The 12,799-nt window shown below is 44.3% G+C and overlaps 2 protein-coding genes across 2 annotated transcripts in view; one reads left to right on the top strand and one right to left on the bottom strand.

Moving 5' to 3' along the window:
* Positions 1-12,799, top strand: part of LOC134342194 (zinc finger protein 850-like) — a 60,451-nt gene that overhangs the window by 25,362 nt on the left and 22,290 nt on the right. The window lies entirely within an intron of this gene.
* Positions 2,289-12,759, bottom strand: LOC134342198 (gastrula zinc finger protein XlCGF26.1-like). Its single transcript, XM_063040175.1, has 2 exons — positions 12,744-12,759; positions 2,289-5,319 (listed from the first exon to the last, which is right to left on the bottom strand). The coding sequence occupies exon 2, from the start codon at positions 4,910-4,912 to the stop codon at positions 3,116-3,118; it is 1,797 nt and encodes a 598-aa protein (XP_062896245.1). The 5' UTR covers positions 4,913-5,319; positions 12,744-12,759; the 3' UTR covers positions 2,289-3,115.

The raw sequence follows: 12,799 nt of genomic DNA, 5'->3' as shown, positions 1-12,799 counted from the left end.
TTTACCCACAAATTGATAAGTGTGACAGGTTCTGCAAAAGGTCACAACATCTTTCCTCAAATTAGGCCAGTCAAATTCTTTCATAATCCTGTTTACAGTTTTATTCACTCCAAAATGGCCACCTGAGGTCATACTGTGGGCCAAAGTTAAACTTTCAGTCTATAAACTTTAGGAATTACAACTTGGTGAACAATTGCCCATTCCTCACTCGCAGGTATAGCAGGTGGTCTCCACTTCCTCATTAACACCCCATCCTTGAGATAATACCCTACTGGCACTTTCTTAATCACATCATCTGAGAGAGCTGTTTCTTTTAAAGCTTCAATCTCAGGGTCTCAGTTCTGTTCTGCTATAAACTCCTTCCTAGACAGGGATAAATCTTTCTCATCAGACATACCTGAATCCTGTTGAAACAGTGAAGGCAGAAAAAGTCCCTGACATCTCATCATAACCTGAAACCCGATTTTGCCTATCATGGGTATCAGAATCATGCTGCACAGAACTCTCTGCATTGGCAGACATTTTAGCCATACTTCAAGATACTTCGCAGGAAGTATAAATGTTAAAATCCATCTGTGGGTCGGCAGTGGTTGGCTTAGTTGTCAACTGCACTTCAGGAACAACTTTACCATCTGCCATGTCATTCCCTAACAGCAAAGTACAAATGTTTGTAACATCTTCCACCGTTAAACTGGAGCATAATCTGATCTTAACAGGTCCCGAAACCAAGCCTGACTGTAATGTTACCTTGTGCAACGGCACAGAAACCATGCTGCCCCCAATGCCTTTTATAAGATTTACCTCACCAATGTCAGTCTCATCACCAAACTTTAGAACGCTGTCTAATATAAGTGACTGAGAAGACCCAGTATCTCGAAGAATTTTCACTGGTACCGGGGCTGACCCTTCCTTCACTAATACAAACCCATCTGACATAAAACGATCGAATCCCTCTCAACTCGGTCAGAGCTCTCACTCCTTAACTGAGCCTCAAGGGAATGTTCAGAACCCTGTGGGTTTAGCAGTGCTTCAACTTACTGATCACAGGCATTTGGGGCTGCCTCCTTTTCCTTTTTCTTCTTCAGGATGGAACAATTAGCATCATATGACCAGCCTTCTTACAATAGTAGCAAGTAATAGTAAATAGTAAGACCACAATATTTCTCCTTCAACTGCTTCCCTTCATCCTTACTCTTGTCACTAGTCCCAGCTTTAATTTACAGTTTACCCTGGTTATCCCTGATACTGTTTTGGAAGCTTTTATTCAGGGTAAATTTAACCTTATGAGTTAAAGAAAACTCATCTGCTAATCTAGCAGACTCCTGCAAAATGACAGCATCCTTTTCATCTAAATACGTCTTTATGTCATCAGGGATGCACCTTTTGAATTCTTCAATTAAAACCAACTCTTTCAAGCTGTTAAAATCATCATTTACAATTTTAGATTTTTGCACCAGCTGTCAAAACACACAAACTTCTCATGAGCAAATTCTATATATAAGTCTGGTTTACAGATTTCCTCAAATTTCTAAATTTTGCCTGTATGCTTCTGGGACCAACTCATAAGGTTTGAGTACAGCCTGTTTCACAATGTCATAATCAGCTGCTTCATCAACTGTCAAAGCAGAATAGGCTTGCTGAGCCTTCTCCTTAATTACACTTTGTGAGAGGATAGGCCAAGCCTCTTTTAGCCACTTTAAACTCTGAGCAACCCTCTCAAAATGCTGAAAGTATTTATCAACCTCTGCCTCATCAAATGGAGGTACTGTACCAATTTAACTTCCTGACTGGCCTCAAACTTATCACCAGAGTCTAACTCTAGACCCCTTTGCTGCAATCCCTCTATCTTTTCCAACTCGAACAGCCTCTGTCTTTCTGCTTTCTCCCTCTGTTTTTCTGCCTCTCTAACCTCAAACTGCCTCTGCCTTTCCACAGCCTCCACCTTTAATTTTTCTAACTTGTACGGGAGCTCAAGCTCACTAGGTTTACTTTCATGAAACACCTCCAACTCCTCTGGTTTAAACACACCCTCAGATACATAATGCTCAGCTATTATCCTCTGCATTTGTGCCCTCCTCATTGTCGATTTCACCGTAACAAGTTTGAACCTTCTAGCAGTACTCAACAACTCAATGCTGCTGACGTCCTCTAATGCCTCAGACATCGGCGGTTCCAGAAATCTATCAACATACATTGTTGCTGATTTTCCACACACAAATAAATCAAAAGGGATTTCCCCAATGAAATCGATAATTAATCAATACACTCCCAATTTTGTTCATATCCCGGACGCAGACCCCAATTTTGTTATGAACTGTAACATTTTAGAAATGAACCAGCAGCAGTAGACTACACCTGGAATTTGGTTTTGATGTTAAAACCACTATCTTTATTAGTATCTACTTATAATATAGTAACTTAAGCAAGATAACCAAAGTTGACAGTGTTACGTGTATATATGTGTGAAAATATAACTCCCAAACTATTGAGCTCTGGGGAAACAAGGCTTAAGAGTCTTGAGATGGTAAAATATGAAAGTTCAGTTCATCCACAGAACAGATGATGCGAGAGAGATATTTGTAATCCAGGGTAAATGTCGAGAAAAGGCAATTATGTTGGATTCCACAGGTTCATGGTGGTAAAAGTGGAGAACAGTCACTGTAGATTTTATCTGTCATCGTTCCAAATTGACATACGAATTATCTCCAAAAGTGACTTGTCACAAGGCGTATCGTCTTCAAGTGAATTACCACACCACACCTGGGCAAGGGTGTGGTCTTCACAGGATACCCCAAATCCGATCCACTCCTATGGATCAAATGAGGTGACAACCACACAATTGACGTTCGCTGAATCGATAATTAACCCACCCTTGTGGGCATTGAAAAGTTCTAAACAGTGACCCTTGGCCATCAGTTCCCTTGTTTTGATCCTTCCATTTTTTTCTCCTTCGTCTCTGTCTGACTCTGAGTGTCTGTGTCCTCAGTTAAAACTAAACAAGCTGCAAGCGATGTAAACAAGTGGCAAATCACACTGATTCGCCTTCTTAATCTCTCTTTCTCTGTCTTAAGGGGACAGTCCACAGCAAAGGAAACCCAGGGATTCATAACAACGGCTACTCCCCATTGTGAACTGACTGGTGTGCCAGTAGTTGGGATGACTGAGTGAATCCTTTCCCACATTCTGAGCAGGTGAATGGCTTCTTCCCGGTGTGAATCTGCTGATGTCTCTGTAGGGTGGAAGAGTGAGTGAATCTCTTCCCACATTCGGAGCAGTTGAATGGCTTCTCCCCAGTGTGAACTCGCAGATGTCTCTGTAGGCAGGATGACTGAGTGAATCTCTTCTCACAGAGTAAGCAGGTGAACGGCCTCTCCCCGGTGTGAACTGACTGGTGTGTCAGTAGCTTGGATGAATGAGTGAATCCTTTCCCACATTCTGAGCAGGTGAACGGCCTCTCCCCTGTGTGAACTGACTGGTGTGCCAGTAGGTTGGAAGACCGAGTGAATCCCTTCCCACAGTCTGAGCAGATGAGTGGCCACTCTCCAGTGTGAACTGACTGGTGTACCAGTAGTTGGGATGACTGAGTAAATCCCTTCCCACATTCTGAGCAGGTGAAAGACCACTCCCCACTGTGAACTGACTGATGTGCCAGTAGTTGGGATGACTGAGTGAATCGTTTCCCACATTCTGAGCAGGTAAACGGCTTCTCCCCAGTGTGAACTCGCTGATGAATCTGTAGTTGGGATGACTGAGTGAATCTCTTCCCACAGACCGAGCAGGTAAACGGCCTCTCCCCATAGTGAACTCGCTGATGAGTCTGTAGTTGGGATGACTGAGAGAATCCCTTCCCACAGACTGAGCAGGTGAACGGCTTCTCCCCAGTGTGAACCCGCTGATGTACCTTCAGTTGGGATGACGCAGTGAATCTCTTCCCACAGACTGAGCAAGTGAATGGCCTCTCCCCTGTGTGAACTCGGTGATGACTCTGCAGGTGGGATGACTGAGTGAATCCCTTCCCACAGACTGAACAGGTGAATGGCCTCTCTCCAATGTGAACTGACTGGTGTGCCAGTAGTTGGGATGACTGAGTGAATCCCTTCCCACATTCTGAGCAGGCGAATGGCTTCTCTCCAGTGTGAACTGACCGGTGTGACAGTAGTTGGGATGACCGAGTGAATCCCTTCCCACAGTCTGGGCATGTGAATGGCTTCTCCCCAGTGTGAACTCGCTGATGACTCTGTAGGTTGTGTAACTGAGTGAATCCCTTCCCACATTCTGAGCAGGTAAACGGCTTCTCCCCAGTGTGAACTCGCTGATGACTCTGTAGGTTGGATGACTGAGTGAATCCTTTCCCACATTCTGAGCAGGTGAACGGCTTCTCCATAGTGTGAACTCGATGGTGACTCTGCAGGGTGGATGAATCAGTGAATCTCTTCCCACAGACGGAGCAGGTGAACGGCTTCTCCCCAGTGTGAACTTGCTGGTGTCTTTGTAGGGTGAAAGAGTGAGTGAATCTCTTCTCACAGACTGAGCAGGTAAATGGCTTCTCCCCAGTGTGAACTCGCTGGTGTCTTTGTAGGGTGAAAAGGTGAGTGAATCTCTTCTCACAGACTGAGCAGGTGAACAGCTTCTCCCCAGTGTGAATTCGCAGGTGTCTCTGTAGGTAGAATGACTGAGTGAATCTCTTCCCACATTCTAAGCAGGTGAATGGCTTCTCCCCTGTGTGAACTCGCTGATGACTCTGCAGGTTGTATGACCGAGTGAATCCCTTCCCACAGACTGAGCAGGTGAACGGCTTCTCTCCTGTGTGAACTGACTGGTGTGTCAGTAGTTTAGATGACAAAGTGAATCCCTTCCCACAGTCCGAGCATGTGAACGGCTGTTCCCTGGTGTGAACTCGCTGGTGAGCCATTAGGTTAGATGACCAAGTGAATCCCTTCCCAGAGTCTGAGCAGCTGAACGTCCACTCCCCAGTGTGAACTCACTGGTGTGCCACTAGGTCAGCTGACTGAGTGAATTCCTTTCCCAGAAATTCAGCTGATGACAAGTCTCTGCCCGGTGTGTACTGACTGGTGTGTCCACAGGTGGGAAGACCGACTGAATCCTTTCTCACACACAGAACAGATGAATGGCCTTGCCCAGTGTGAACTTGCTGTTGTACCTTCAATTGAGAAGACCAAGTGAATCCCTCCCCACTGTCTGAGCAAGAAGGATGGTCGCTTGAATCCCTTGCTCCACTTCTTAAATATCTAGACAGAGGCAGCAAAACTGGCGTGTTGTGTTTGAGATTCCTGGAGCAAATTGCTTCTCGTTTTTAACCTGTAAAAAGATTTACAAATTCCATCAATGGGTGTAGGACAACATTTCAGATGAGATTACTTGAGTTGCCACGGTTTGATCTGGTATCACACTGTTACAGTGAGGTTGAACACAAGTTGGACAGAGAAATCATCTTCTGTCTGGGCACAGTGCTGGTATCTGGAATGACCATCAATTCCCTGATGCTCTTCCTGTCTCTATAAGAATGGGGCATTTCTGCCATCTCCAATTCATGCCTTGGCTCAGTTTGACTCTCTCCATTGGTATTATTCCCTGTTCCCACTGAGCTGCATGGTTGCCTGGCCCCACAGTAACTAAAACATTATCACGCAAATAGTCTTTCATGACGTGCAGCTGGGATTTTCTTTTATGTATTATTAACTTAAAGTGCCACATTTTAACGCCATATAAAAAATCCCTGCTGAGATGAATGGTTGGTCCGCACAGCTGTTAAAAGGACTTAGAGGGATTTTTGGTAATATTTCAGGTTCTTGTCACAGTCATAGAAAGTTACAACATAGAAACAGACCCATTGGGCCAACTAGTTTGTGTTGAACCATTTAAACTGTCTACTCCCATACCTGTACAATCTAGGTACCCATACAAACCTCTTAAATGTTGAAATCATGCTCGCATGCACCACTTGTGCTGGCTGCTCGTTCCACACCCGGATAACCATCTGTGTGAAGAAGTTTCCCCTCATGTTCCTCTTAATGTTTCACCTTTCACCCTTAACCCATGGCCTCTGTAGTCCCACACAATCTCAGTGGAGAAAGCCAGCTTGCATTTACCCTATCTATGCCCCTCTATCACAATCAAATCTCTCCTCAATCTTCTACATTCCAAGGAATAAAGTCCTGACCTGTTCAATCTTTTCTTATAACCCAAGTCCTACAGACCTGGCAACATCATTGTGAATTTCCTCTGAACTCTTTCAACCTCTTTTACATCTTTCCTGCAGGTAGGGGACCAAAACTGCACACAATACTCCAAATTCGGCCTCACCGATGTCTTCTATAAATCAACATAACATCCATCTATTGTTGTCAGTGCTTTGGTTTATGAAGGCCAATGGGCTGAATTCTTTCTTTCCGTCCCTATCTAACTGTGATACCACTTTCAGTGAATTAAGGACTTGTATTCGTAGGTCCCTTTCTACTACAACACTCCTCCATGCCCGACCAGTCACTGTGAAAGACCTCCCTTGGTAGATCACACCAAAGTGCAATTACTTACACTTGTCTGCATTAAATTCCATTTTCCATTTCTCAAACCATTTTCTCAGCTGGTTCAGATCGCACTGCAAGCCATGATACTCTTCCTTGCTGTCCACTACACCACCAATCTTGGTGTCATCCACAAATTTGCTGATCCAGTTAACCAAACTATGATCCAGATTACTGATATAGATGACAAACAACAACAGACCCAGCACTGATCCCTGTGGCACACCACTAGTCACAGGCTTCCAGTCAGAGAGACAACCATCTGCTACCACAGTCTGGCTTCTCCCAAAGACAGTGTCTCATTCAATTTACTATCTCATCTTGAATGCTGAGTGACCGAACCTTCTTGACCAACCTTCCATATGAGACTTTGTCAAGTGCTTTGCTACAGTCCATGTAGACAACATCCACTGCCTTGTCTTCATCCACTTTCCTGATAACTTCCTCAAGAAACTCTATAAGATTGGTTAGACATGACCTACCGTGCACAAAGCCATGCTGTCTATCCTTAATGAGTCCACATCGATCTAAATACTTATATATCCGGTTCCTGCACATACATTCCAATAACTTTCCCTCTACTGATGTCAAGCTCACCACCGTACAATTTCTTAGTTTATTTTTAGAGCCTTTCTTGAACAGCGGAACAACATTGGCTGTCCTCCAATCCTCCAGTACCTCACCTGTCACTAAGGATGATTTAAATAGTTGTGCTTGGGCCCTGACAATTTCTGCACTTGTCTTCCACAGGGTCCTAGGGAACAACTTATCAGGCCCTGGGGATTTATCCATGGCAATTTGCCTTAAGACAGCAAACACCTCCACCTCTGTAATCTGTACAGGGTCCATGAAGTTGATGCTGCTTTGCCTCACTTCTATAGACTCTGTGTCCATCTCCTGAGTAAATACGGATGCAAAAAAATATCTCCCCCACCTATTTTGTCTCCTCATATGGATTACCATTCTGATCTTCCAGAGGATTATTTTTTTTTCCCTTGTAATCTTTTCACCCTTAACATATCTGCAGAATCCCTGAGGATTCTCCTTCTCCTTGTCTGCTGGGCAACCTCATGCCTTCTTTTATTTCTTTCATAAGTGTTCACTTGAATTTCCTGTACTTCATAAGTACCCCATTTGTTCCTATTTGCCTGTACCTGGTATGCACCCCCTTTTTATTGATCTGGGAGATGAAAGCCAAAGGGGTGACAGAGTTGTATGGTGGGAGTTGGCGGTAGGGTGGGGGAATGGGTGCCTGAATAACAGAACAGATAGTGGAGGGGTTGTGGAGACAGATGTTGTTCAGACCTCAGACAAAGTCAGGAATGAAAAAGTTGAGCATGGTGCAGTGAATATGCTGAGCCCTGTATATTTCAATACAAGGAGCAGCGTAGGAAAGGCGGATGTGTTCAGGGCATGGATCAACACTTGGAATTATGACACTGGGATCTGGCAACTGTGGACTGGGACAGGCTGCTTTATGGCAAAGGGGTGCTTGGTAAATTGAGGCCTTCAAAGCAAAATTTTGGAAGTTGAAAGCAGGTATGTGCTTTGGGAAACTTGGATTTCAAGAGATATTGAGACACTGGTATTGAGCAGAAAACGGAGTTACATAATAGGGATAGCGGGTAGGTTCTTATGAAGAATAAATGCAAGAGAACAAAGAGGAAGTAAATCAGGATGGCTGAAAGAAGGCATGAGGTTGCCCTCACAGGATAGATGAAGAATAATCCTAAGTGATTCTAGAGATAGATTAAGAGCAAAAGTATTGCAAGGGACAAAGTTGGTCCTCTGGAAGACCAGAATAGTAATCCATGTTTGGACCCAATGCAGATGGGGAAGATCAACTCTATTTACTCAGGAGATGGACACAGAGTCTATGGGAGTGTGGAAAAGCGGCATTAACATCGTGGACCCTGTACAGATTAAAGAAGAGGAGATGTTTGCTATCATGAGGCAGATTAGTGTGGATAAATCTCCAGGGCATGACAAGGTGCTCCCTCGGTCCCTACAGGAGGCAAGTGCAGAAATTGTTGGGGCCCCAGCAGAGATAATTAAATCATCCTTAGTGACAGGGGGAGGTACCAGAGGATTGGAGAACAGCCAATATTGTTTTGCTGTTTAACATAGAAATTAGAAATCTACAACATATTATGGGCTCTTTGGCCCACAATGTTGTGCCAATCCTGATACCTACTCAAAAAACTGCCTGGAATTTCCCTAAATCATAGCCTCTATTTTTCTAAGCTCCATGTACCTATCCGAGTCTCTTAAAAGACCCTATTGTATCTGCCTCTACCACGATCATTGGCAGTGCATTCCACTTACCCACCACTCTCTGTGTAAAAAAACTTACCCCTGACATCCCCTTCATACACATTTTCAAGCACCTTAAAACTGTGCCCCCTCGTGTTAGCCATTTCAGCCCTGGGAAAAAACCTCTGGCTATCCACACCATCAATGCGCCTCATCATCTTATACACCTGAAAAAGGCTCTAAACATAAACAAGGAAATTATACATTGCTCTGAGGATTTGTTGGAAGTATACACTATTATGAAGGTAGAGATAGGGTAAATGCAGCAGGCTTTTTCCACTGAAGTTGGGTGGGATGACAACCAGAGGTCATGGGTAAGTGAGGAAGGTGAAAAGTCAAGGGGAACATGTGGAAAAACTCTTCACTGAAATGCTCGTGACAGTGTGGAATGAGATGCCAGCGCACGTGGTTCATGCCAGCTCGATTTCACCATTTAAGAGAAGTTTGGATAGGTACCTGGATGGTAGGGGTATGGACGGCTGTGGTCCCAATGTGGGACGTTGCATTAGAGTTAAAATATTTTTGGCATTGTCTAAATGGGCTTAATGGCCTGTTTCATGGAACTTCTCCCTGTCCCCATGACAGAGAAGCTGGCCAAACTTGATTGGAAGGGGAACCTGGTAGGAATGACAACACAGCAGCAATGGCTGGAGATTCTGGGAGCAATTCAGGAGGTGAGTGATAGATACATCCCAAAGAAGTGGAAGCATTGGAGAGGCAGGAGGACATAACCATGGCTGAAATGAGAAGCCAAAGCCAACATAAAATCCAAAGAGAGGGCAAATAATAGAACAAAAACTATTGAAAAGTTTTTAAAACTTACAGAAGACAACTAAAAAAAAATCAGATATGCTCAGGACATTGAATTATGATTTTTAACCATTAATGTGTCTTGGTTGCACCCAAAAGTCTGCGGCATTTAGAGGAACAAAATATCCGGGGCCTCAATATCTCTTGAAAACCAGGGATCCCTGCACCAGATACCTTTCAACTTTTAATTTGGCAGGCACATACAAACTCTACACATACAAAATTCCACTTCTGAAGAATTCCCACTTACCAAGTACTCCTTTGCCAGAAAACAGCCTGTCACAAACCACACTTGTCAGATCCTTTCTGATACCATTAAAATTGACCGTTCTCCAATTTACAATCTCAACCCATGGTCCTGACTTCTCTTTTTTCCATATTTACTTTGAACCTCATGGCATTATGATCACTGATTTCTGTCTCCAGCCCTGGATCATTTCCTAACAGCTTATTGCACACTTCTACGTCGGGAATTCTACGTACTGATTAAGGGCACATTTGACAAACTCAACCCCATTTAGACCTTTTACAGAACACGAGTCCCAGTCAATATATGGAAAGTTAAAATCAGTTACTGAATCAACCTTTGTTTCTTGGCATGCTCTGCGATCTCTCTACAAATTTGTTCCTCTAAATCCCTCAGACTGTTGTGTACAACCAAGTCCCAATAATGGCTACAACATCATAATTCCCTATCCTGAGCTCATCTGGGTTTCCTACGATGCTTCTTGCATTGTGATATACACAGCTCAGCACATTCATCACACCATGCTCAATCATTTGATTGCTGACTCTATCTGAGGTCTGAACAACATCTGACTGGTGTCAAGAAAACAAACTCTCCCTCATTGTCACAAAAACAAAGGAGCTGATTGTGGATAACAGGAGGAGTGGAGACAGGCTAACCTCTATTGACATCAATGGATCTGGGGTTGAGAGGGTGAACAGCTTTAAGTTCCTCGGCATAAACATCACCAAGGATCTCACATGGTCTGTACATACTGGCTGTGTTGTGAAGAAAGCACAACAGCACCTCTTTCACCTCAGAAGGTTCAAGAAGCTTGGGATGGGGCCCCAAATCCTCAGAACATTCTACAGGGGCACAATTGAGAGCATCCTGACTGGCTGCATCACTGCCTGGTATGGGAACTGTACTTCCCTCAATCGCAGGAACCTGCAGAGAGTGGTGCGGACAGCCCAGCACATCTGTAGATGTGAACTTCCCAATATTCAGGACATTTACAGAGACAGGTGCGTAAAAAGGGCCCGAAGGATTATTGGGGACCTGAGTCACCCCAACCACAAACTGTTGCAGCTGCTACCATCCAGGAAACGGTACCACAGCATAAAAGCCAGGCCCAACAGGCTCCTGGACAGTTCCTTCCACCAGGTCATCAGACTGATTAATTCATACTGATACAATTGTATTTCTATGTTTTAATGACTGTTCTATGTACTAACTATTTATTATAAATTACTAGAAATTACATATTGCACATTTAGATAGAGAAGTAATGTAAAGATTTCTACTCCTCATGTTAATTAAAGATGCAAGTCATTTCAATTCACCCTCTCCACTATCTGTTCTGGCATTCTGACTCCAATCCCCTCTGCAAATTTAGTTTAACCACCACCACCCCTCCCTCACCACACACTAGCACTAGCAAGCCTTACCACTGGGATATTTGATCCCTGCTAACAAATCCCCTATCAGCCCTTTGACATTCCTCTGCTAGATAACCCTCACCCCACAACAGTTTCTAAAGTGTTGGTGTGTGGGATGGCCACAAGAGTACTCTGCAATGGCTAATTAACCTCATTCCCCTTCCTGACTCTCACCCAGTTTCCTGTGTCCTGCACCTTGGGTGCAACGCACCTCTCTTCAAGACATATCTATCACTCCCTTCGACTCCTGGATGATCTGGATTCATCCATTTCCAGCTCCAACTCCCAAACGTGCAGGGTTACAAGCTGCAGCTGGATGCACATCTTGTAGGTGAGGGTGTCAAGGACACTGGAGTCTCCCCATCTTCCCACCATGTCCCCTCAAATTTGTAATGACCGGTGTGTGAAAAAGCCATCTCTGTGCAATTATTACACATTGACAACAACATGTGCACAATGAACTTTAAATAGAGAGGTATTTATTCTAACAACTATCAAATAAGAACTTCGATGTCCTCTGGGTTTGATCAAGTTCATCTGCACTCTCACACAGCCTATATAGCAGGCCTGTAGAGGGTTATGAAGGCTTTTCTCGCCAGACCTTTTGCACACCGTCCATATCTGATTTGCTCACTAAATGATGCTTTAAAAAGTCAGATTTCCAAATATCACTCCACTTCCTCCCACTTGCAAATTCTCCAGCAACTCTTGCATTGCCACAATACACACAGGTAACACCAGTTTCTGTATTGTACATAAATATTTCCCCTCAACCCTCCCCCAGGGGACTGATGACCAATGAATATGAACGGAAGGGCAGTAGGCTGTCTCACTGGAGTCTGGCACATTTGTGATGTGAAAGCTACTTCCTGCTCAGGACAAAGGTGTTTGATATCATTATGTACCCAGAGAGAATGGGTCAAAACATGTTCCCACGGGTAGAAAGGTCCAGAACAAGAGGAGGTAGAACAAGCAACACACACAAAATGCTGGAGGATAATCAGCAGGCCAGGCAGCATTTATGGAAAAGAGTACTAATGCTGAGTTCCTCCAGCATTTTGTGTGTGTTGCTTGGATTTTCAACATCTGCAGATTATCTCTTGTTTGTGATTGAAGGCAGAACAGAGGTGATTTTCTCACCTGCTGATGAAAAAGATTTTGTTCCCTTTCTCCGAGTTCCTAATCCTTGCATTTAGACAGCTGGAGCTCAGCTCTGTCTGAGAGATCCATCGGTTCCCATTCCCTCATCAGCCGGAAGCTCCCCGGGACCCGTGTATGGGTCGTGGGGCTGAGAGAGAGAGAAGAGAGCAGAAATGTCCCGCGATTACGGCCACGGTGTCCGCAGATCACAGCAATTGTCCCGAATTCGGTGTTGAAAACCCCCTCCCGCAGCCGGGGAAAATCTCTTACCTGGTGCCGATTTCTCGCGGCCTTTGTGTACTGCGCGCATGCGCAATTTTCAGGAA

Source organism: Mobula hypostoma, unplaced genomic scaffold (genome assembly GCF_963921235.1).
Source record: "Mobula hypostoma unplaced genomic scaffold, sMobHyp1.1 scaffold_125, whole genome shotgun sequence".
Lineage (NCBI taxonomy): Eukaryota > Metazoa > Chordata > Chondrichthyes > Myliobatiformes > Myliobatidae > Mobula > Mobula hypostoma.
This window is presented reverse-complemented; position numbering and strand designations above follow the sequence as displayed.